The sequence below is a fragment of the Bos mutus genome, chromosome 10 (assembly GCF_027580195.1).
Source record: "Bos mutus isolate GX-2022 chromosome 10, NWIPB_WYAK_1.1, whole genome shotgun sequence".
Taxonomy (NCBI): domain Eukaryota; kingdom Metazoa; phylum Chordata; class Mammalia; order Artiodactyla; family Bovidae; genus Bos; species Bos mutus.
This window is the reverse complement of record NC_091626.1, coordinates 12,927,500-12,950,247: the sequence shown is the minus strand read 5'-3', so window position 1 is coordinate 12,950,247 and position 22,748 is coordinate 12,927,500. Positions and strand designations below refer to the sequence as shown.

Genomic DNA, 22,748 nt, shown 5'->3' with positions numbered 1-22,748 from the left:
CCCATTGGGTTGAAGCCATCACAGGGTATAGGTTGGGTCTCCCCCATCAGGCACGGACACAGGGTGGTTTGAAGCCTTGCCCATCAGACCCAGAGCTTCCCAAGCTCAGTCTTTGTCCTCCTGAGTATCTAACTTGAGGATTGTATCTGGAGCCCAGTCTCAGCCTGTGCTGGTGTGTCCCAGCAAAACCACAGAGAACCTGCCCCCCAAAGACCCAATGCTTCATTAGATACAGTGCCCCCACCCTGTCCCACCTCCTCCTCTCTGGTCTTTGCCCTTAAGCCAGGATCTGCATCCCCTACCCTGAGTCCTGGCTGCTCGGGCTGACAGCTGTCAGATGTGCTTTTTCAGGTATGGGGGAGGGCCAGGTGCCATGAAGCCAGTGCGGGTTGTTACTCTTTGCTGGGTCCTACTGCTGGTGTCCAGGCTGGGGGCCACCAGGAAGGAATCCCCAGAAGAGGCCTCCTTCTACTATGGAAACTTCCCACTTGGTATGTCCACCCTCCAGTTGCTCTGTCCGTCTGTCCATCTGTCTGTCAGCTTGCCCACGCTGGCTGACCTGTCTAGGAGTTTCAGTGTTTCAGCTTCCTTATAGGTAGGATGGTGAAAATAACTCCATGTAGTTGTTCTGAAATAAAAGTTCCTAACAGATTTTTTAAATTTTTATTGGAGTGTAGTTGCTTTTCAGTCTTATGTTAGTTTCTGCTGTATAGCAAAATGAATTAGTTATATGTATACATATATCCCTTCTTTTTTGGATTTCCTTCCCATTTAGGTCACCACAGAGCACTGAGTAGAGCTCCTTGTGCTATACTGAAGTTTCTCATCAGTTATGTGTTTTATATATGGTGTTTACAGTGCCTAACAGATGTTTTTTAAGTTACTATATAGACAGTAAATGCCAATCAGAGCTAAAATAGTGCAGATAATGCTTTTAACGCATAATGTCTCTCCCCTCCCCCTGCCACACATGCTCCCACCCCTGCCCCTAGGGAGATAGGGCAGGCTGCCAGGGAGGGGGCTTGTCCTGTGGTCCTGGAGGCACAGCCCAGGATCCCAGTCCCGTATGGGGAGTGGGAGAGGGCTCAGGGCCCAGCTTGGGGTCTCCCCCTGCAGGCTTCTCCTGGGGTGTGGGCAGTTCCGCCTTCCAGACTGAGGGCGCCTGGGACCAGCATGGCAAAGGGCCCAGCATCTGGGACACCTTCACGCACAGCGGGAAGGGGAATGTGCTCGGGGATGAGACAGCAGACGTGGCCTGCAACAGCTACTACAAGGTCCAAGTGAGTGATGGGTGTGCGTGCGCATGTGTGACTGAGCATCACCTAGCGAGAGCTGGGAGGTGACATACTGGGGGAGCCCAGGTGACAATGTCAACTAGCTGCTCTGTGAACGCCCTCAACCCTGATGCAGCTGGGCAGGGAGGGGCTGGTAGTGACTGGGGCTTGGGGAGCGGGTGCCAGGATATGGGAAGGTATGTGGATGTAGAAGGAAAAGAAAGCAGGCTCCACCTGAGCCAGGGCCTTAGTCCAAGGGATGGGCAGCTAAAGGGCCGAGGCCTTGACCCCAGGGTCTACCGGCCATCGTGGCCCCTGTATAGGAGTCAGCCCCATGGAGACAGTGGGACCAGCTCATCCTCTCTCCCTCTGCCCAGAACCCACTTCCCTCTCTGGACTGGGGGTCCAGAACCCCGGTGGAATTCTCAGAGCACCCCCATATCCTGTCTTTTACTCTACTCCTGGCATAGGCCCAGGAGGAGGCAGGGGGAGGTGGCATCACCCCCGCTGTGTAGATGGGAGCGTGGCCAGGAGGTGCCCTGGCAGGGCCCGGCTGACCCAGCCCACACCCACCCGCGTGTGCACAGGAGGACGTCGCTCTGCTGAGGGAGCTGCGTGTCAGCCACTACCGCTTCTCCCTGTCCTGGCCCCGGCTCCTGCCCACGGGCGTCCGAGGTGAGCTACGGCCACCCTATCCCTGCCCCAGAGTGGCCTCTTTTGGTCACGTTGGCTTGGTGGGGACACCACAAGTCCTGGGTGGGGAGAACAGCCCACAGGCACAGCTTCCCCAGCAGCGTCTCTCACGGGTTCTGAAGGTAGCTGGGCTCAGAAGTCCTCAACCTTTTTGTCAGCAGGGACTGGTTTTGTGGAAGAAGAATTTTCCACAGATGGTTTTGTTTTGGGGATGGTTCTGGGATGGTGCACGCACACTACATTTACTGTGCGCTTTCCATTTCTATTACATCAGCTCCATCTCAGATCGTCAGGCATTAGAGCCTCGAGGTTGGGGACCCCTGGCTGGACTCCCAGGAGTAGCTATTCCACCATCTGAGACCCAAGTGCTGGTGGACTGCGTGTGCCTCAGGCCTGCCGAAAGCTCCAGGGTCCCGGCATAGTGCACTGCAGAAGGCCAGCATCCTTTCTCATCACGTCCCCTTTCATTTCCCCTTCAGCTGACGGGGTGAACAGGAAGGGAATCCAATTCTACAGTGACTTCATCGATGCCCTTGTGAAGAGCAACATAACCCCCATCGTGACCTTGCACCACTGGGATCTCCCACAGGTGAGGCTGTGCAGGTTCAGAGGCCCAAGGGGAAGCTCCGCTCAGCAGGAGGGAGCATGCTCTGGGCACTTGGGATGGCCAAGGTGGGGGCAAAGCCTGGAGTCTGGGCTCTGGCTCAGGATAGGAAGATGGCAGGAAGTGAAGAAGAAATCTCTCAACTCACCCATGGCAGGGAGGTCACACTGATTTAACTGATGTTCGTAATAAGTGGTAAGGGCAGATTCTGATGTTTCGCAAAACATTTAACCTAGAAGCAACAACTCAAACTTACAAAGAAAGAAGTCTCTTTGAGTAAGAGTTCATGGAATCAACAAGTTTGTTTAGCCTTTCTTTCCCTAGTTTGTTAGAATTAGCACTGTTTGTGCTCGTACATGAGCACCCTTGGGACTTTCCTGGCGGTCCAGTGGTTAAGACTCAGTGCTCCCAATGCAGGAGGCACAGGTATGATTACTGGTCAGGGAATCAAGATCCCACATGCCAAAAAATATATAAATTAATAAAAAATTTTACAAAAGATGAGCACCCCCACCCTCCCAAGTGATCTCTATAAGAACCTCACTGTTAGACATCACCATTCAAGAGTTTTTTTGTTTGTTCAACAAGGCTCCTCAGAGCCCAGCTGGCAGAGGAGTCGTTTCTGTACCTTCTCGTGACACACGGTGGTGGGAGGTCAGAGGGCAAGACATTGGCTTCAGGGAGGTGTGATGGAGAAGATGGAGTTCCATCGACACTTTGGTGGGTTGGGCGTGAGGTGGGAGGAAGGCCTCTGAGCTGAGGCTGGGATTGTAGAGCAGGCTTTGGGGAGGTGAACTGGAAACCACCTTCCAACTTCTTCCCTGGTTAATTGCTGTCACTGCCCCTTTGGCATTCCCGCAAACCCTCCAAGACGAGTTCAGTAGGCAATCCTGATGGAGCGATGAATCTTGGGGAAATCTTGCATGATGAGCAGATGCCCTTGGGTGGGAGAGAGCCCTTCCCTGAAGGAAGCAGAACTGCTCTCATGACAGAGGCTTCTGGGAGGTTTCTGAGACCTGCATGGCCCTCAAAATTCTAACCAGAGTTCCCACTCCCAGCATTGTGTCTTATTTCTTCTTATAATCAAGATTCTTTTCTCATGATCAGACCTCTTTCCTCTGGCAGTTTTTCTTAAATACTCATTCTATACAGTTCTTTTTAAGCATGAGAATCTCAAACTTTCTCTGCTTCCTCCCTCTTGTTTGTATAAGGTATAATATGTCTCCATATTTCTCTACAGTTAAACACTGCCACTATCTCCCCATCTTTTTTCCTCTCTTTATTGGAGTGTAAGTGCTTTACAAAGCTGTGCTGTGTACGTTTCTGCTGTAAATGAAGTGAATCAGCTATATATATACACATATGTTCCCTCTCTCTTGGACCGCCCTCCCACCTGACCCATTCCACCCCCCTAAATCTTCAAGTTTTAATGCCTGAGACCCTGCATCTTTGCTCCCCTTTCCTCTAAACATCCTCTGTAGCTCCAATCAGCCAAGTTTCTTCCACAAACTTGGCCCATTGACCCCAAAAGTCTTTTCTGGAGATGGACCCCTGGGGCACCTGCTTCTCTCTCCGCCCCTCTGTTTGCAGCTGCTCCAGGCCAAGTACGGCGGGTGGCAGAACGTGAGCATGGCCAACTACTTCAGTGATTATGCCAACCTGTGCTTTGAGGCTTTTGGGGACCGTGTGAAACACTGGGTTACTTTCAGTGATCCTCGGGTAAGCAGACCCCACTCCAGGTGGGAAAACCCACTTTCCAGCCAAGAGCGCACCCTGTCACTTCTCACAGGTCCTGTGGTTCTCACTTGCCATCCCTGCAGACAATGGCAGAAGAGGGCTACGAGACGGGCCACCACGCACCTGGCCTGAAGCTCCAGGGCACGGGCCTGTACAAGGCGGCACATCACGTCATTAAGGTGAGGTGGGTCCTTCTGGGAGTGAAGGCCAGGGTCAAAGTGGAGCGGTGAGCACCAGTGACAGCTAAGCCTGCCCCGGGGGCCCGAGTCTGAGCCCAGTCCTCTGCCGCCTCCACCTTCGCACCTGTGCACCATTTCCTTCCCTTCCATCTGTGAGCATCTACAAGGGAGGGTCCCATCCAGCGCTCTGCTGGACACTGCGACCAGATGCCAGGATGGCTCCCTAGAGCTGGCAATCTGGCCAAGGGGCTGGAGCACATGAGCGTGAAAACTTGTCACCTACAGGTCTAAACTGCCTTGTGGGGCATGGTGACAGGAGGAAAGGGGGATGACAGTGAGCTAGGGGAGAAAATCTTCAGTGCATGAGCAGAAGTAAGAGGAGGTTGGTGAAGGACAGCAGTAGGAAGGGGTTAGGAGTGCTTGTCTGATAGCACGGACTTCAAAGGATCTGGAGTTTTTGGAGGAGGAAGGAGAAATCATTTGGAAGCAACAACAAAGAGCAAGGCAGACACTCTCCTAAGGTATGTGGGGTGTGAGGGGAAAACAATGGCATCTGCTGGAAAGAGCTGCAGTGGCTGCAGTGGTCTGTAGGGGCAGCCAGGCTCAGTTAGGGCAAAAACAAAGGAGGACACAGAGGACAGGCTGAATTATAAACCACCAGAAAGGCCTGAGAAGCGGGGAAAGAAGTGGGTCCCATTCCAGGACATATATGATGATGACTGGGGAATGGATGCCAGGCATGATGGGGTGGCCCCCAGTGGTCTCTCAACAGAAGGTGGACAATCTGATCAAGCGGGCAGGCAAGGGACCACTGGGGACACACCGGACCCTCAAATTCATGTCAGCAAGAGAACTTTCTCATTCTTTCCCTACTTAGCTTAGGATTTCTTTAACTGAGAATATTTAAAGGGCAGAGCTCTGAAGACATCAGCGGGTCCCTGGGGGAGAATGTGGAGAGAAGGCTGGTTGGCACATTTTGCATTCTATTTCTCAAGACTGTTTCAGATGCTTGGTGTTTCCCTAATTCCCTGAGCACGTGTGCTGAAAGCAATGCCTAGTGACAGCGTAGGACAACCAGGGACAAAACAGACATGTGAGCAAAAATCTTAGAAACAATAAATAACGCGAAGCGGTGGCTTACGTGTCCATGCCAGATTTAGACCAAGTTTCCTCCGTAATACAAAGAAAATGGAAGTCAGAGGAAAGGAGACTATGGATTGGGCTAATCACTGCTGGACTCATGAAAAGGATAAAACTTAAAGTGATCTCCAGAGTTAGAAAGGAGAGAAAGCCCCCCTTGGGTTGTAAGGGAGGAGAGAAATGGAGCAGGTGGGCACCCTGACGGACTCCTCTCTCTTCCAGGCCCACGCCCAGGCCTGGCATGCCTACAACGACACGTGGCGCAGCCAGCAGCAAGGTGAGTCCCGCACCGAGGGCCCCGAGGACAGAGTGACCAGGGAGCGGTATCATTCTGCCTGCCACCCCCTTCTCTTTCTTTTAAGGTCTGGTGGGGATCTCATTAAACTGCGACTGGGGGGAGCCTGTGGACCTTAGTAACCCCAAGGACATAGAGGCTGCCGAGAGATACCTACAGTTCTGCCTGGGCTGGTTTGCCAACCCCATTTACGCTGGAGACTACCCCCAAGTCATGAAGGACCATATCGGTGAGCCATGTCACCTTTTCAGGCTCCAGGTAGCACAGCAACAGTACGGAGCTCGAGCGAGAGGATGGAAAGTCAGGGGGAGAGAAGGACACGCGGGGTGGTTTGGGTGAAGCACTCAAGGGATAACCCAGCCCCCAAAGAACTGAGATCTGGTTATTTGACCCGGAAGGGTGAGGGACATCCAAACAGGTTTCTGACCTGGAAAACGAGACTATCAGGATCCAGGGGGAAAGCAGCTGCAATTCTCGAAGCGGCTCTCTTCTGTGCTCCGTTGTCCTGTCTCCTCCTCCCCACTCCACTCCACCCAGATGCAGCCAAGTAGGGGTGAGGAGTCAAAGACATGGCATTGGGTGGGCTCAGTCCTATCGCTGGTTCTTTTTATCCTTTGAGGAATACTTTCCAAGTTCTGGTGTCCACAGCGTCAGAGAAGAGAATAAAGACAATGCTATAATTTCAGTGTTAACTGCCACTTCATAGAAAACTGCAAATGAAATGGATTGAAAAGTAGAGGATTTATCATCTTACCTGAGATCCAGAAAAGGGTGATCCACAAGTACTTAACTCAGCATTCTGGGATGTCTTTGGGAACCCAGATTCATCTCTCCACTCCGGCACTTTTAGCTAATTCATCGTCTACTTTCCAAGGCCACAAGGTGGCTACAGGAGCTCCAGGTACCACATCTTTGTACATCAACACTCTGAAGCAGAAAAAAAGGGAATAGTACTATCATCTGTTTTTAAGAACAAGGAAAATCTTCCTAAGAAACAGCTTCTACTTCCAGCTGACTTCCCTTTGAGCCTCAGTTCAGTTCAGTTCAGTCGCTCAGTCGTGTCTGACTCTTTGCAACCCCATGGACTGCGGCACGCCAGGCCTCCCTGTCCATCATCACTCCCGGAGTCCATTCAAACTCATGTCCACTGAGTCGGTGATGCCATCCAACCATCTCATCCTCTGTCGTCCCCTTCTCCTCCTGCCTTCAATCTTTCCCAGCATCAGGGTCTTTTCAAATGAGTCAGTTCTTTGCATCAGGTGGCCAAATTATTGGAGTTTCAGCTTCAATATCAGTCCTTCCAATGAATATTCAGGACTGGTTTCCTTTAGGATGGACTGATTGGATCTCCTTGCAATCCAAGGGACTCTCAAGAGTCTTCTCCAACACCACAGTTCAAAAGCATCAATTCTTTGGTGCTCAGCTTTCTTAATAGTTCAAATCTCATATACATATATGACTACTGGAAAAACCATAGCCTTGACTAGACGGACCTTTGTTGGCAAAGTAATGTCTCTGCTTTTTAATATGCTATCTAGGTTGGTCATAACTTTCCTTCCAAGGAGTAAGCATCTTTTAATTTCATGGCTGCAGTCACCATCTGCAGTGATTTTGGAGCCCCCCAAAATAAAGTCTGCCACTATTTCCACTGTTTCCCCATCTATTTCCCATGAAGTGATGGGACCAGATGCCATGATCTTAGTTTTCTGAATGTTGAGCTTTAACCCAACTTTTTCACTCTCCTCTTTCACTTTCATCAAGAGGCTCTTTAGTTCTTCTTCACTTTCTGCCATAAGAATGGTGTCATCTGCATATCTGAGGTTATTGATATTTCTCCTGGCAATCTTGATTCCAGCTTGTGCCTCATCCAGCCCAGCATTTCTCATGATGTACTCTGCATATAAGTTAAATAAGCAGGGTGACAATATACAGCCTTGACATACTCCTTTCCCAATTTGGAACCAGTGTGTCCAGTTCTAACTGTTGCTTCCTGACCTGCATACAAATTTCTCAAGAGGCAGGTCAGGTGGTCTGGTATTCCCATCTCTTTCAGAATTTTCCACAGTTTATTGTGATCCACACAGTCAAAGGCTTTGGCATGGTCAATAAAGTAGAAATAGATGTTTTTCTAGATGTTTTCTCTTGCTTTTTTGATGATCCAGCGGATGTTGGCAATTTGATCTCTGCTTCCTCTGCCTTTTCTAAAACCAGCTTGAACATCTGGAAGTTCACAGTTCATGTATTGTTGAAGCCTGGCTTGGAGAATTTTGAACATTACTTTACAAGTGTGTGAGATGAGTGCAATTGTGCGGTAGTTTGAGCATTCTTTAGCATAGCCTTTCTTTGGGATTGGAATGAAAACTGACATTTTCCAGTCCTGTGGCCACTGCTGAGTTTTCCAAATTTACTGGCATATTGAGTGCAGCACTTTCACAGCATCATCTTTGGGGATTTGAAATAGCTCAACTGGAATTCCATCACCTCCATTAGCTTTGTTCATAGTGATGCTTCCTAAGGCCCACTTGACTTCACATTCCAGAATGTCCGGCTCTAGGTCAGTGATCACACCATCCTGAGTATCTGGGTCGTGAAGATCTGTTTTGTACAGTTCTTTGTCCCCTTTGTGCCTCAGGGAACAGAACTGTCACTAGCCCCAAGGTGCCCTAGACCATCAGGACCAGAGCCTCAGAGGCTGGGGGTGGGAGGAGGGGACTATGACTTACAGAAAGGATATAGCCCTTGGAAAGAGGGTGAGAAGGAGAACACGGAAGCAGACCAGCATGGGACTGGGTAGGTAACCAGCAGTGTCCAGCCAATCTAAAACATGTAACTGTGATTCGGTTTCAGCCTCCCTAGGAAAAGGCAAGGATGACAGTGAAATAGATTAAAATCTCATGCATCAACATTATTTTAATGTTTGACTAAGAATGTTTATATCAACGTATCAAAAATTTCCCCTTCTAAAGGGGAAATTTATCAGACCATTTATCAGACTTCTCTAGAAGAGTTGGCAGCAAGTTCTAATTCCAACTCGGTCACTAACCAGTGAGTGATTCTGGGCAAGGTGCTTCACCTCTTCCTGTCTCAGTCTTTATCATCTAAAAACGAAGGGATTCGTGTCTATAAATTGTTGATGTGACCACATTGAGAATGCAGGTTTTGCTTCCATTGTTGTTATTCTATTGAAGTGGTGAGTGAGACTGGTAACATTTTTTGCTAGGCTAATGAGTAAAAAATTGGATATAACAAGACTTTTCAATATTAGAAAAGATTAAGGAATATATAGTAATGTACTTGCTATCTTTAACTTCAAGGGTCCTAAAATAAATTGTTTGAGGAAACTGGATCTCAAAGATTATAGGTGGGGAATTTTGAAGTGTGTACCTATTCCAATGGAGATCAAAGAGGCCCTGTGGGCTGACTGACATGACGGCTGTGGATTGAGCAAATCTTTTTGAAAGGGGCTGTATTCTCTTGGAAATTATGACTGGAGGAACTAAGGTGATTGCCAGTGGAAAGAACCAGAACATGCGGAATTCCTTTCAAATGTATTGACTTAAATAATTTTGCCTATTTTACACATTAAAAAAAAACAAAACTTTACAGTTAAAAAAAGTGAAGGGATTAGAGAAAATAATCTCTGAAAATCTTTTGACAACAACCAGTTCTGTGACACATCTGTGCATATACACTCAAAATCTTGAGAAAATCATTCCTGAAGATGTGTAAGAAAAAAGCCCTCATATGGGACAGTGCCCACATGGAACATTCCTACACACACACCCCATCATTCACACGCTGGGTTTGTGCTCTCAGGACCCTCAGAAGCCACTGCAGGCGCCACAGGACTGTACGAAAGAGCCAAACTGATTACGTATCTTAGAGAAGTTCTTGGGCTTAAGGTCAATAAACCTAGACCCCACCAACTCCAACTCTGATAATTCAAGTAAGAACAGGGCTCAATTTTCCCTTTTTACAATGTGGAAAGAAGGATCTTCTAAGTAGTTTTTTCTTTTTTTCTTCCAGCATTATTGACTATAGTTGACAAAACAGTTAATATTTTCTTTAGTAGTGAAAGCACTCTGCCTGAAGTCTCATTCGCAAATTACTTGCAGGCATCTCTGGAGCATTCATTCACAATAAATACATGACGAACGGTAATTCTAGACCAGTGCTGTGCAACAGAACCTTTGGTGATCATGGAAATGTTCTACACGTCCTATACCTGTGCTGCTCAAAGTGAGCCTGTAGCCAGTTGTGTCTATTTAAATTCCAATCAAACAAAATTAAAAGTTCAATCTTTCAGTGTGACTGAGTTGAAGACGCAGTCACATTAGCCATATTCCAATAGCCACATATGGTGAGCGGTTATTGTAGTAGACACCACAGTGACGATTCCTAAGGTTTTTCTCAAGTTCCTAAATATAACTGTAAATAATAATGTTTAATATTTAAATGGATTTAATAATACAATCTTTTCACTCATTTAATCTAAACCAGTAACCTCTTTGGAAACATTTTTATCACTGCATTTTTAGTTACCAACTCATATAAAAATGTTACTTTCCTTTATACATTGACTTAAACTTTTTTTGAGTAGTTTATACAAGGACATGTTTCAAAGTGTATCTTTTAAACGTCTAGTTGTAGTTCCCAAAAAACACATAATGAAACAGAATGATGTAAAAACATAGATGATGGTGAGGGTCATGACCCGGAGGATGACAGCCGTTTACTGAGCTTTCTATGAATAAAGTCTTAACCTGAGCACTCATTTTATATGTTTTGGAGGCAGCAAATTTCTGACCTTAATTTACGTCTTTCTTTAAGCCTCAAACTATGGAACTTGTCTCTAAAACATTTTTTGAAGATAATGGTGAACCTACCCTTAGGATGGTGCGAACATCAATGTTAGTATAGAAAATTAAAAAAAATTTTTTTTTAAGTATAAAAAAGTGAAAAAGGTTAAGCTTCCTTCCCTCCCCTACCTCACTGTTCCTATCCTCCCCAGAAGGAAGTACACTTTCAGAGATGGACTGTGCACGCATAAGCAAAAAACACTGCTGCTAGGTGTGTATACATGCTCATACATTCACAGTGCTCTGCGTCTTTGTCCCACTCGCGCACCCATCTTGGCACTCTTCTATGCTGGCACATGAAACACCGCCTCATTCATTCTAATGGCTGCAGAGTGTGGCACTGATGTAACACATCCCATCACTTACTTACTAATTAGTCTCTCCTGACAGACCTTCAGGTTGCTTCCAATCTTTTGCTAATGAAGATCCTTGTACATACATCCTTTTACATGAGTAGTGTAGGATAAGTAGATTTAGAATCGGTCAGTGAAAGGACATACGCTTTTACAATTTTGAAAGTGAGGACACTGCCCAACACAGAGGTGGTACCAGCTGACACCACCACAGGTCTGAACATGACTGTCTCTCCCCCACTGGCCTCCAGTACCACTGGCCTCCAGTTTCCTTCCAAGAGGCAAACAAAATTACCAATTTTTGATGTAAGGAATAACCTAGTTCTACTTTTTTTCCAGATAGCTGCACAATTTTCCATATACCACTTACTGAGTAATCTGTGAAAATATTACTTTTAAGCAATATGAACTGAAAAATTTTTGGCTAGCATTCCAATGAAGAAATTGCAGTTAGAAAGGCTAAGATTATAATTTCCATGCTGATGCATTCCAAAGCCCAGGATCTGGATATTGGCTTTCATGTCAACACACCAGTATCATCATGGTATGACAACAGAATGTGAGAAAATAAAACTTGGTTAAGTTCTACTTTTTTGTCTCATTAGGAAGAAAGAGTGCAGAGCAAGGCCTGGAAATGTCAAGGCTGCCAGTGTTCTCACTCCAGGAGAAGAGCTACATTAAAGGCACATCTGACTTCTTGGGCTTAGGCCATTTTACGACTCGGTACATCACGGAAAGGAACTATCCTTCTGGCCAGGGGCCCAGCTACCAGAATGATCGTGACTTAGTAGAACTGGTTGACCCAAACTGGCTTGATCTGGGATCTAAATGGCTATATTCTGTGCCATGGGGATTTCGGAGGCTTCTCAACTTTGCTCAGGTGACTACATTAAGCTGAAGGACATTTTTTACCTGAATTCATGTTTTTACAGCATAAGCTCAGGTGCCTACATTTTAAAGTTAATTAAAAAACCCAGTTACACTTCAGAAGCTACTAGATACAGGCCTTAAAGAAAGACTAATGTGGACTTTCTTGGTGATCCAATGGTTAAGACTCTCAACTTCCATTGCAGGGGGCACAGGTTCAATCCTTGGTCAGGGAATTAAGATCCCACATGGTACACAGCATGGCCAAAAAAGATGAATGTTTACTAATAATCATATATAGAGATCATATACATGGTTGTTATATCTTATATAAATTCATATAATATGCATATATATCATATATAACAATATATGATTACATGTGATACAGATACTATATACATTTATAAATAAACTTCAAAAATCTCATACTTTTCTGCTCTTCTCACCTATAATGGAATACATAGACAAAAACAAGACCTGAAGCATATTTTCTCTAAAATGATGGCTTGTCAAGAAATGAATTCTTCTGAGACTTCCCTGATAGTTCAGTGGTTAAGACTCCATGCTTCCAGTCCAGGGATGCAGGGGGCACAGGTGCAATTCCTGGTCAGGGAACTAAGATCCCATTTGCTTCATGGTACAGCCAAAAATAAATATACATACATACATATATAATTTTTTTCTGTATGAACTTGCCTTCTGCCTACATTCATCTCTAAATAAACATGCTAACTGGCATCTACTAAATGCCAATTAGAATGCCCAATTAGAATATGGCAGGCTTCAATATGTGTTGCCATGATTCCTTTCAGACTCAATACGGCAATCCACTCATATATGTGACAGAAAATGGAGCGTCTCAAAAATTACACTGTACCCAACTGTGTGATGAGTGGAGAATTCAATATCTTAAAGGATACACAAATGAAATGCTAAAAGGTAAGATACAAACTGTCTTCACGTATCTTTTTATTCAACTTGGGCAAAATTTGATAACACGATTGATTAAAACTGTTTCTAAATCTCATAAATGAAAATATTTAAGGTTACCTTCACAATACTGTTTTTCAAAGAAAACAAAACATATTCAAAATGGAATAAAATGTCTTTGCAGCTATCAAAGATGGTGCTAATGTAAAAGGGTATACTTCCTGGTCTCTGTTGGATAAGTTTGAATGGGAGAGAGGATACTCAGATAGATATGGATTCTACTATATTGATTTCAACAAGAAAAATAGGCCGCGCTATCCAAAGGCTTCAGTTGAATATTACAAGAGGATCATCATTGCCAATGGGTTTCCCAATCAGAGAGAGGTAGGAATAATTCTCAATGTTATTCTTTCTGGATTTTAGAACTAGGTAACTGGAGTACAGAGTTTAGCAAGCACCTCACAGGGGTATCTGGGAACAGAGCCCGGTGTTTTTTCCCCTCCTTGCTTATTTGCTTGGAATTGGGGTAAGAACAATGCAATCCTAGCACACAGAGCATTAAGAGCAGACTAGGGTTATTAAAATTTTTCATTTCTTTTCCCACCAAATGGCACAGCAATACAAGTGCACTATTTCCAAAATGAGATTAAAATAGTAAAAAATATTCTGTAAAACCTCCCATTTTCTATAAGCTACACGTTTTTCTATTAGCTCTCTATTCTCTATGCTGTTGCACCCAATGGCAGGGAATGTAAGTTGTAATTTAGAGTGTCTCAGTTCTTTTGAAAAAATCTCACTTGTTCATCAACATTCTTTTAGGGTGAGCCTGGTTGGACTATAAGTAGAAGCAGTGACTGATGGTTATCAGGTATTCACTATTCTTGCATTGGTAGGAAAGATAGCCATGCATTATTAGAAAAAGATAGCTGGATTATAAGAATCAAAACTGCTCTTTAGCTCCCTCACAATGATGCGCAGGCGTTCAATAAATATTAACTGATTTAAACTATAAGCAGATTCTTGGGAAAATCTTTACCCCACACTATTCCAAAAATGATTTCAAAGAGTACAAACATAGTCTAAGACAACTTACTTACCAAGTGGGTTTTTATTAGGTGGAAACTTGGTACTTCAAAGCCTTGGAAATTTGCTCTATCAACAACCAGATGCTTGCTGCAGGTGAGTTTAATTCTTTGATAATTAAACCATGTAATTAACATACGTAGTAGTATTACCAAAATCTCAAAATGTGGACGCACCTTAAGTCAATCTTCCGAAACCACATGATTAGAAATGGACTTTTTTTCCTTTACTTTGAAGCAATGTCAAATTTCTATCAGCATTTAAAATGTTTTCTAAAAATCTACCACGAAAAAGAAATATTTTATCTACTCTAGTTTGATTCTGAATGATAGTGTATATTTATAAATCTACTATTGTTATTGTGGGCTGTTGGAAGGAGGGAGAAATTCAACCATTCTACCAAATGCAATGAAGAAAAATCCACAAACACTTTATATATTCACTCACTCAGCAAGTAATTATTAAAGTCACTATTGGCTCAACGGTGTTTTAAGCCCTGGGGGCATAGCAATAAACAAAACAAGGTCCTTGCTTTCACAGAAGGCATTTCTAATGCAATGGGATCTAAAAGGGTCAGAGATGTAGCATAAGCAGGATAGTAAACATGCATCAAGAAATGCCAGTGCATATCATCTGTTTCTCTGTAGTTTGTCTTTACATATAAGGGGCTTCCTTTGTAGCTCAGTCAGTCTGCCTGCAATGGAGGAGACCCAGGTTTGATTCCTGGATCAGGAAGATCCCCTGGAGAAGGAAATGGCACCCCACTCCAGTACTCTTGCCTGGAAAATCCCATGGACAGAGGACCCTGGTGGGCTGCAGTCCATGGGGTTTCGAAGAGTCGGACACGACTGAGCGACTTCACTTTCACTTTTCACTTTCATGCACTGGAGGAGGAAATGGCAACCCACTCCAGTGTTCTTGCCTGGAGAATCCCAGGGATGGGGGAGCCTGGTGGGCTGCCATCTATGGGGTCGCACAGAGTTGGACATGACTGAAGCGACTTAGCAGCAGCAGCAGCAGGCCTCCCTGTACATCACCAACTCCCAGAGTTCACTCAAACTCACATCACACCTTTGAAAGGCTCCAAATATTTTTCAAGGAATTTTTTTTTTCCCTTAAATCCCTCCAATGAGTCCACGGCCATACCACCCTGAACGTACCCAATACCATCTCAATCACCCAGTGAGAATTATAGAAGCTGAGGAATATGGCTGCTAATATTCTGAGTAAGCACAAGCACTGACATACATATAGACTTTATTATAGTACTGAAGAACCAAAAGTCAGCATTCTTTATCCATATTTTCTAAAGTATCTCACGAAGCCCTTACACAATTTTTTATAACATTTAATATACCAGGTTCTCTTTTTTATAGCAAATGAGAATTAGCAAGTGTGATGGTGCCATGTTGCAACTTTTTCTGGACAGCTGAAACTTTCAGGATGAAGCTGCAGTCGCCTTCTCATCTGCCATTTGGTCTCTCCCCCCCACTGCAGAGCCTTTGCTAAGTTACATGCAGATCGTGACGGAGATCGTGGTACCCACAGTCTGCACCCTCTGTATACTAATCGCTGCAGTTCTCCTGATGCTTCTCCTGCGGAGTCTGAGCTGAGACGCGGTCACCTGTTCTGCAGCTGCATCTTTCAGAGAGAACCATCAGGATCTTCCTCAGCTTCTTTCTCCTTTTTCTCCTTTAAAGGCTCAGGCATATATCTGTTTTCAGGTTTTGTGATAATTACCTTCCAATTACCTCTGTCCATTTTTTTTGGGGGGGGGATGCAGTTTGAGCTAGGATTTAAGAATTAGAAAATTAAAAGAAAGTGTAAACAAAATAAAAATCATCTGTAATCTCACGCTTCTCAAAGTCAATGTTAGTATTTTGCTGTATATCATGCACTGATTTTTATTTTGCAGAAAGGGATACTGCACAAACGGTTTTATGATTTATCTCATTTTAAAATCTGTCCTGGGGACTCCCCTGGTGGTCCAGTGGTTAACACTTCCACTTTCCACTGCAGGGGGTGCAAGTTTGATCTCTGGGGGGAAGCTAAGATCCCACATGCCTTGTGGCCAAAAAAACTCAAAAACATAAAAAATAAAAATGAAAAGTAAAATCTGTCTGGAAATATTATTTTAATGCAGAAATGATTACCACATTAGGACTGCGCTACATACGACAAAGTCAATCCTTTAGATAACAACGCTTTCAGGCAGTCATGCAAAAGCACTAGATGTGGACCAAGTAAATGAGGATGTATACTTTGCTAAGAGAAATTTTCTTCTGCTAAATGAGTATCCTTTACTCACTGAAATACCTCAAAGAAATATTATATACTTAATTCATGTATCTTCTCTGTAACTGGATAGTTTTTTAAAAGTCCATTTTATTCTTAACTATGCTAAAATTAATATCCATTTATTGGGTATAAAACACAGCTTAAGAAAGAATGTTAAGGAAAACTCATTCACTATCTATTTAGTATTGGTGAAACACAAAACAGTAAGATCATAGAAAGGGTTATTCCATTCATTCTTTTGGTTAATACTATCTCAAGTTAAACCTTTTAAAAAGGTACTTACATCTGGGGCTTAGTCCTACATTTGGGATGAGTTACAACTGTTTTTCACAAAACTTTGCTTTCAATGTCAAATCAACATGCCTGTTTAGGGTTTTTCTGTTCCATCAATGGTTTTGAAACCAAACTCTCTACTATATATACAGATTTCAGATGCAAAGACATTATCACTCATAAAATTGTTTTTTCATTTCTCCGGTTTTAGGATTAAACTGTCAGTTGACTATGACAGCTTCTTTCAACTACAGAAGGTAGGAAAGAAATTAGACTTGCACAGCTAACACCCGGTAAGCCTTTTATGTGATTACTAATAATTCATATTTCAAATGTATTAAATCAGCATTTATGTCATAGAAAAAAAGAAAAAGCATAAGATTCTTAGGACATTATAAAGTATTTTCAGAGAATGAAGAATGAACACACTACCTTATGGAGGGCCCCAGCAGCACACCTCACTTGAAATGCACCTGGCTGCAGGTAACCATGTTAGTAAAGGATATCCTTTCTTCCAAGCTACCGCTTAATGTTAATTCAGAAAAATCTATAACCAGAGAGAGAGAGAGAGAGATCAAAATCAATTACCAGTCAGCTTTTCTACTAAGTTACTGCTGAATTTTACAATAATCAAGAGGTGGTCTGAATGATGTGTCTTCTACCTGAAGAGAACCAGTTAAGACAAAAATCAGCAAAGACAATTTCTTTAAATAGTTAACCTTCTTGATGCACTGAAAACAATGACTAAACAAACTAAGAGGGCTTCCCTGGTGGCTTAGTGGTAAAGAATCCACCTGCCAATGCAGGAGACATGGGTTTAATCCCTGGTCCAGGAAGATGCCACATGCTGTGGAGTAACTTAGTCTCCGAGACACAAGTACTGAGCCTGTGCTCTAGAGCCTGGGAGCCACAAGAGAAGCCATGACAATGAGAAACCCACACACCACAACCAGAGAAAAGCCCCCTCTCACTGCAATTAGAGGAAAAAAGCTTGAGAAGCAGTGAAGACCCAGCATAGCCAAAAATAAAAAATAAAAATTAATTAAAAAAAAAAAACTAAGATAAACTAGATTCTTAAAAATCGTATTGTACACAACATTGTAAACACAAAATGGTAAAGCAATTTTATAAACACATTGTAAAGCAATTATATTCCAATAAAAATTTTTTTAATTATATATTTTGGGGACTTTCCTGGCAGTCCAGTGGTTAGGACTCCATGCTTCCACTGCAGGCTGCCCAGGTATGATCCTTGGAAAGGGACTAAAATCCCACAAAATGTGTGGTGTAGTAAAAAAAAAAAAAAAAGATATATTTTAAATATGGGAACCTACTGCTTTAATTTTTGTGCCTCTTTCGCTACAGTTAAACAACTGTCTTTTTCTAATCGTAATATATATTTCAGAAAACATTTTCTACTTAGGATGTATAGTCTTAGAGCTAGAAATACATCCATTTTTTTTTCTCCTGAAGACTGTTGTATTTCAAAAATAAATGATACAATTAACATTTAGACGAGACCATGTCCACTTCCTTGTGGGTCAACATTTTGGTTTCCATATTCCCACCATTACCAGCAACCATCTGCCAAGCACCCCCTGGGTGGGTAGCACTCTACTGGACACTTTTTCTCCCCCATTAACTCCAAGTCATTATTCTCTCTTCCCAGGGCAGCTAAAAGTACACTTCTCTCTCTTCAGTCTTCTGCTTTTGATGTAAATTGTTTTATTCAAGAGCATCATACCATTAGGTATCTTGAAAAGCTAGTATTTGACCTAAGTGCTCAGTCCAATGAAACAGAAAGTCTAATTTTGTAAATATCTATGATCTTTGGCCAAAAGTAAATGATTTACTGGGCTTTAATATTTACAACTGAAGCTTTGTGTGAATAATCTATGACTTTTACAAATGAGGTCCTCCTTTAACAGTGGGTCTTCCTTTGGGCCAAAGGTCATTGAATAATTTCTAGACAAACACATCAATAATACATGATGGGTAGAAGAGGTAATAAGGTTCAAGTCAAATGGAGTTTGAGTGTGTTTCCAAGCACACAAATATATGATTTCATAAAAATTCCTTATTTTCATAAAAGAAGTCACTGGACCAATACATTAGCAAATAGATTTAACTCTACCGTTCAAAATATCTTGCATTCTTTTTTGAAGCATCAAAGACTCTAGAAGATAGGTTCTGTATACTTCACTTACTCAGCATCATTGGAAAAAGTGTTTAATCTTATTTAAAAGGTGTTTAATCTTATATTAATCTCCTAACAAAGGTTTAATCTTCAGGTAATAAATTTTAAAATGGCATTTTTGAAAAATATATCACATTTATTCATGTATTTTAAACTTTTAAAATCATAAAATAAAATCATAAATAAAATTATAAATAAAATCATAAATCACCTTTAAGTAAAAAAAAAAACTGAAACAACAAATGTAGATAAAATGTTTAAATTGATGATCTTTAACCTTTGTAGAATGGCACCCCACTCCAGTACTTTTGCCTAGAAAATCCCATGGACGGAGGAGCCTGGTAGGCTGCAGTTCATGGGGTCGCTAAAGTCGGACACGACTGAGCGACTCCACTTTCACTTTTCATTTTCATGCATTGGAGAAGGAAATGGCAACCCACTCCAGTGTTCTTGCCTGGAGAATCCCAGGGACGGGAAGCCTGGTTGGCTGCCGTCTATGGGGTCGCACAGAGTCGGACACGACTGAAGCGACACAGCAGCAGCAGCAACCTTTGTGGCACAATGAAATCACCTGGAGAACTTTAAAAATTCTGATGTCCAACGATTGATTCACTTGGGTTTTAGGGCTTTAAAGGCCCCCCCTCCAGTATTCTTGCTTATAGCATCCCAGGGATGGGGGAGCCTGGTGGGCTGCCGTCTATGCGGTAGCACAGAGTCAGACACGACTGAAGCGACTTAACAGCAGCAGCAGATTCTAATGATCAAAGCTGAGACCCACCCCTGCCTCATCATTCCACACCTCAGGGTTAAGTTTAATCGTCTCTTTTCAGAGGTTCTTCTATGCTCCGGTTTTATATTTTTGCTACTGTAAACAATACCACAATTAGTAATCTGGTCAAAATTTTATTTTGGTGGATACCACCCTCCACAGAAGCCATACAACTCGACACTCCATCCAGCAGTGTGTAAGACTTCCCCAAATTCTGGCCAGCACGGTGACAACAAACCGGTTGATCTTTGCTAATCTGACATGTGAAAGTATCTACATAACATAAATTTGCATTTCTCTTATTACATGTGAGGTTGAGCATCTTTTATTTTTAAGATTACACTTGAATTTCCTTTTTGGCAGTGGTGGTGGTTTTAGTCGCTAAGTCAAGTCTGACTCTTGAGACCCCATGGACTGTTAGCCTGCCAGGCTCCTCCGTCCACGGGATTTTCCAAGCAAGAACACTGGAGTGGGTTGCCACAGTTCATATTACTTGCTCATTTTTCTTTTTAGTGATTTGAAAGTTCTTTATATACTGGGGAATGTCACCCCTTTTCTGAACATGAGCTGCAAATTTGTTTTCCTAGTTTATCATTTGTCTGTTGTTTAACCTCTGGCATTTTTTGCCAGGCAGAAATTTACTTTTATATAGTTCATTTTTAATCTTTTATAGGCTCCAGCTTTTATATCACACTTAGAAAAGATAGCACAATTTTAACTGATGGTTCTTAGGAAATTTCAGTTTCTTTAGGACTTTTACAGTTCAGCCATGTGAATCACAATGTTTCTATTCTACTTTAGAGAAGTTTCCATTACATCTGAATCAAAACATATTGGGTGTGTAGGGGGGAGAGTAAACAATTTCTGGAAATAATTTTGCAACATATCAATCACTACAATACAACTATTTGTGTTCCCAGCCTTTCAAATTCTTCTTGAATTCTGTCATAAAACGATCAGATTTTATTTTGGATATATCTGCAATATTTAAATCAGCCATTTAAGACTTATAAAAATAAGACATGACAGCCTCACAAAATCCATGTGCACAGAGACAACAGTTTTACAGGTACTTATTGAAGGAGGGAGACTCAGCGGGGCAGCTAATCATACCAGGCACAAAAAGACATCTTTCATGGACACACACCATCTTGGATACAATACTAGAAATCTCAACCCTTATTTCAGAAACAGAGATGGTATTAGGGCAGAAATGTCATCACTGTTTTAAATAGTACACACAAGTGTGAAGTATGAGCTAGCATTTTCATTTTTTTTTCCTCAAGGCATTTCCATTTCATAACCTATTTTCACATCTATGTCCCTATTGCTTGGCCTCTTTTAATAAAATTTCCTCCAGGCAGGAAAATGAGAAAAAGCACTCTTTCATAATGTTTTTTTTTCCAGAATAAATAGGTTTATATCTAGAGTTCAAGAAAATTATTTAAAACTAGGCTGCTGCTGCTGCTAAGTCGCTTCAGTCGTGTCTGACTCTGTGCGACCCCAAAGACGGCAGCCCACCAGGCTCCCCTGTCCCTGGGATTCTCCAGGCAAGAACACCGGAGTGGGTTGCCATTTCCTTCTCCAGTGCATGAAAGTGAAAAGTGAAAGTGAAGTCGCTCAGTCGTGTCCGACTCTTCGAAACCCCATGGACTGCAGCCCACCAGGCTCCTCCGTCCATGGGATTTTCCAGGCAAGAGTACTGGAGTAGGGTGCCATTGCCTTCTCCGTTAAAACTAGGCACTAATCTCTATTAGTAAATTTAGTTTATTTCCTATTGGAATAATTTACATGAATAGACCGCAAACCACTTTACCAGGTCTATGAAAATTCAGATGGTCTATAGGTGGGCTGTCACTCAGCTGCCAAACTGTTTTCACCTTCTTTTGACCACTATTTATTTCCACTCTCCATTTCTGTGGCTTCTCACTAAGGAAAGAAAAAAATATCAAAGAAAAAACAATCCAGTTCCTTCTTGGTACAGTCGAAGTCCTTCTGCGATAAACACTGAGGAAGAAGAGGTGGAGAGGTCACAATTTCCACCCTTAGAAGCACAGTCAAAAGAGGGAGAGAAACAAGAATATAAACGATAACAATATGGTGCAGCCATTATTAAAAACAGTACGGAGGTTCCTTAAAAAATACTAAAAACAGTTACCAGATGATCCAGCAATTCCACTCCTGGGCATATACCCAGAGAAGACAAAAACTCTAACTTGAAAGGATATGTGCACCCCAATGTTCGGAGCAGCACTATTTACGATAGCCAAGCAACCTAAATGTCCATCAGCAGATAATGGATAAAGAAGATGTGGTGCACACGCGCACACACACAGACTGCTCCTCAGCCATAGAGGAGAATCAAACGCCATCTGCAGCGTTATGGATGGACCTAGAGATTATCATACTGAGTGAAGCAAGTCAGACAAAGACAAATACATGATATCACTTAACTGTGGAATCTAAGTAACAATACAAATGAACTGATTTACCAAACAGAAATAAACACACAGACATAGAAAACAAACTTATGGTTACCAAAGGAGGAAGGCGTGTGGGAGGGATAAATTGGGAGTACAGAATTAACAGATACTATATATAAAAGAAATGTAGGCCACCATATCTAAAAGAAATAAATAGCAAGGATTTACTATATAGCACAGGGAACTATATTCAATATCATATAATAACCTATAATTAAAAAAGAATCTGAAAAAAATACATATGTATAACTGAATTACTCTGCTAATATACCTGCAACTAATACAATACAGTTTATCAACTATATTCAATAAAAATAAATAATAATAATTCTGAAAAATGTTGTAATACAGAAATATCAGATACAAGAGGGGGCCATAATCGTGAGGTAATTTGACTTAGACTGGGACTGCAGAGTTGAAAAAGAATCCTTAGAGATGGTGACCTTTGAGCAGAGCTTGTAACGGAATTAGAAGAAGCAGTTAATTAAACAGAAAAGATCCAGGATGAAGAACAGACACGGGTGGAGGCACTGCCAGGTAAGCACGTGTGGTGCCTGAGGAAACGCAAGGACACAGGGCCTCTGACTCGAAGAGACACGACACACGCAAGGTGTGGAGGCACCTGGGCCAGAAAGGCAGAGGACAGGCTCAGACCACACCAAGATGAAACACTATCCTAAAGGCAAGGAAGCCACTTAAACAGAGGGAAGT

General features: G+C 42.8%; 2 protein-coding genes across 8 annotated transcripts in view; one reads left to right on the top strand and one right to left on the bottom strand.

Moving 5' to 3' along the window:
- The first annotated feature begins 373 nt into the window (after positions 1–373).
- On the top strand, positions 374–15,630 carry LCTL (lactase like). 3 transcript variants are annotated; one of them, XM_005893287.2, is made up of 13 exons: positions 374–491; positions 1,117–1,280; positions 1,862–1,949; positions 2,447–2,556; positions 4,162–4,290; positions 4,392–4,487; positions 5,850–5,904; positions 5,990–6,151; positions 11,740–12,014; positions 12,817–12,943; positions 13,119–13,318; positions 14,050–14,113; positions 15,515–15,630. In XM_005893287.2, the coding sequence occupies exons 1-13, from the start codon at positions 374–376 to the stop codon at positions 15,628–15,630; spliced, it is 1,704 nt and encodes a 567-aa protein (XP_005893349.2). The 3 variants fall into 3 exon arrangements, with proteins under 3 accessions (XP_005893349.2, XP_070233424.1, XP_070233425.1); XM_070377323.1 differs by lacking the exons at positions 374–491; positions 1,117–1,280; positions 1,862–1,949; ... (1 more) ...; positions 13,119–13,318; positions 14,050–14,113 and having other exon boundaries at positions 4,201–4,290; XM_070377324.1 differs by lacking the exons at positions 374–491; positions 1,117–1,280; positions 1,862–1,949; ... (2 more) ...; positions 13,119–13,318; positions 14,050–14,113 and having other exon boundaries at positions 4,201–4,290.
- The window catches only part of ZWILCH (zwilch kinetochore protein), a 45,266-nt gene continuing 34,909 nt past the window's right edge, over positions 12,392–22,748 (bottom strand). For 3 of the 5 annotated variants that reach the window (XM_070377319.1, XM_070377322.1, XM_070377320.1), the window contains 3 exons: positions 21,371–21,483; positions 17,021–17,135; positions 12,392–15,806 (listed from right to left, as the gene is read on the bottom strand). In XM_070377319.1, coding sequence (XP_070233420.1) covers positions 17,047–17,135; positions 21,371–21,483 — 202 coding nt within the window. In that variant the 3' untranslated portion in view covers positions 12,392–15,806; positions 17,021–17,046. The remainder of the gene's footprint in view (positions 15,807–17,020; positions 17,136–21,370; positions 21,484–22,748) is intronic. The other 2 variants (XM_070377318.1, XM_005893288.2) reach the window with 2 other exon arrangements.

Coding starts and splice junctions, on each gene's coding strand:
- LCTL (XM_005893287.2), top strand. CDS start 374: ATGAAGCCAGTGCGGGTTGTTACTCTTTGCTGGGTCCTACTGCTGGTG. Junction 2,557..4,161: donor ACCACTGGGATCTCCCACAG/GTGAGGCTGTGC, acceptor CTCTGTTTGCAG/CTGCTCCAGGCCAAGTACGG. Junction 12,944..13,118: donor CACAAATGAAATGCTAAAAG/GTAAGATACAAA, acceptor ATGTCTTTGCAG/CTATCAAAGATGGTGCTAAT.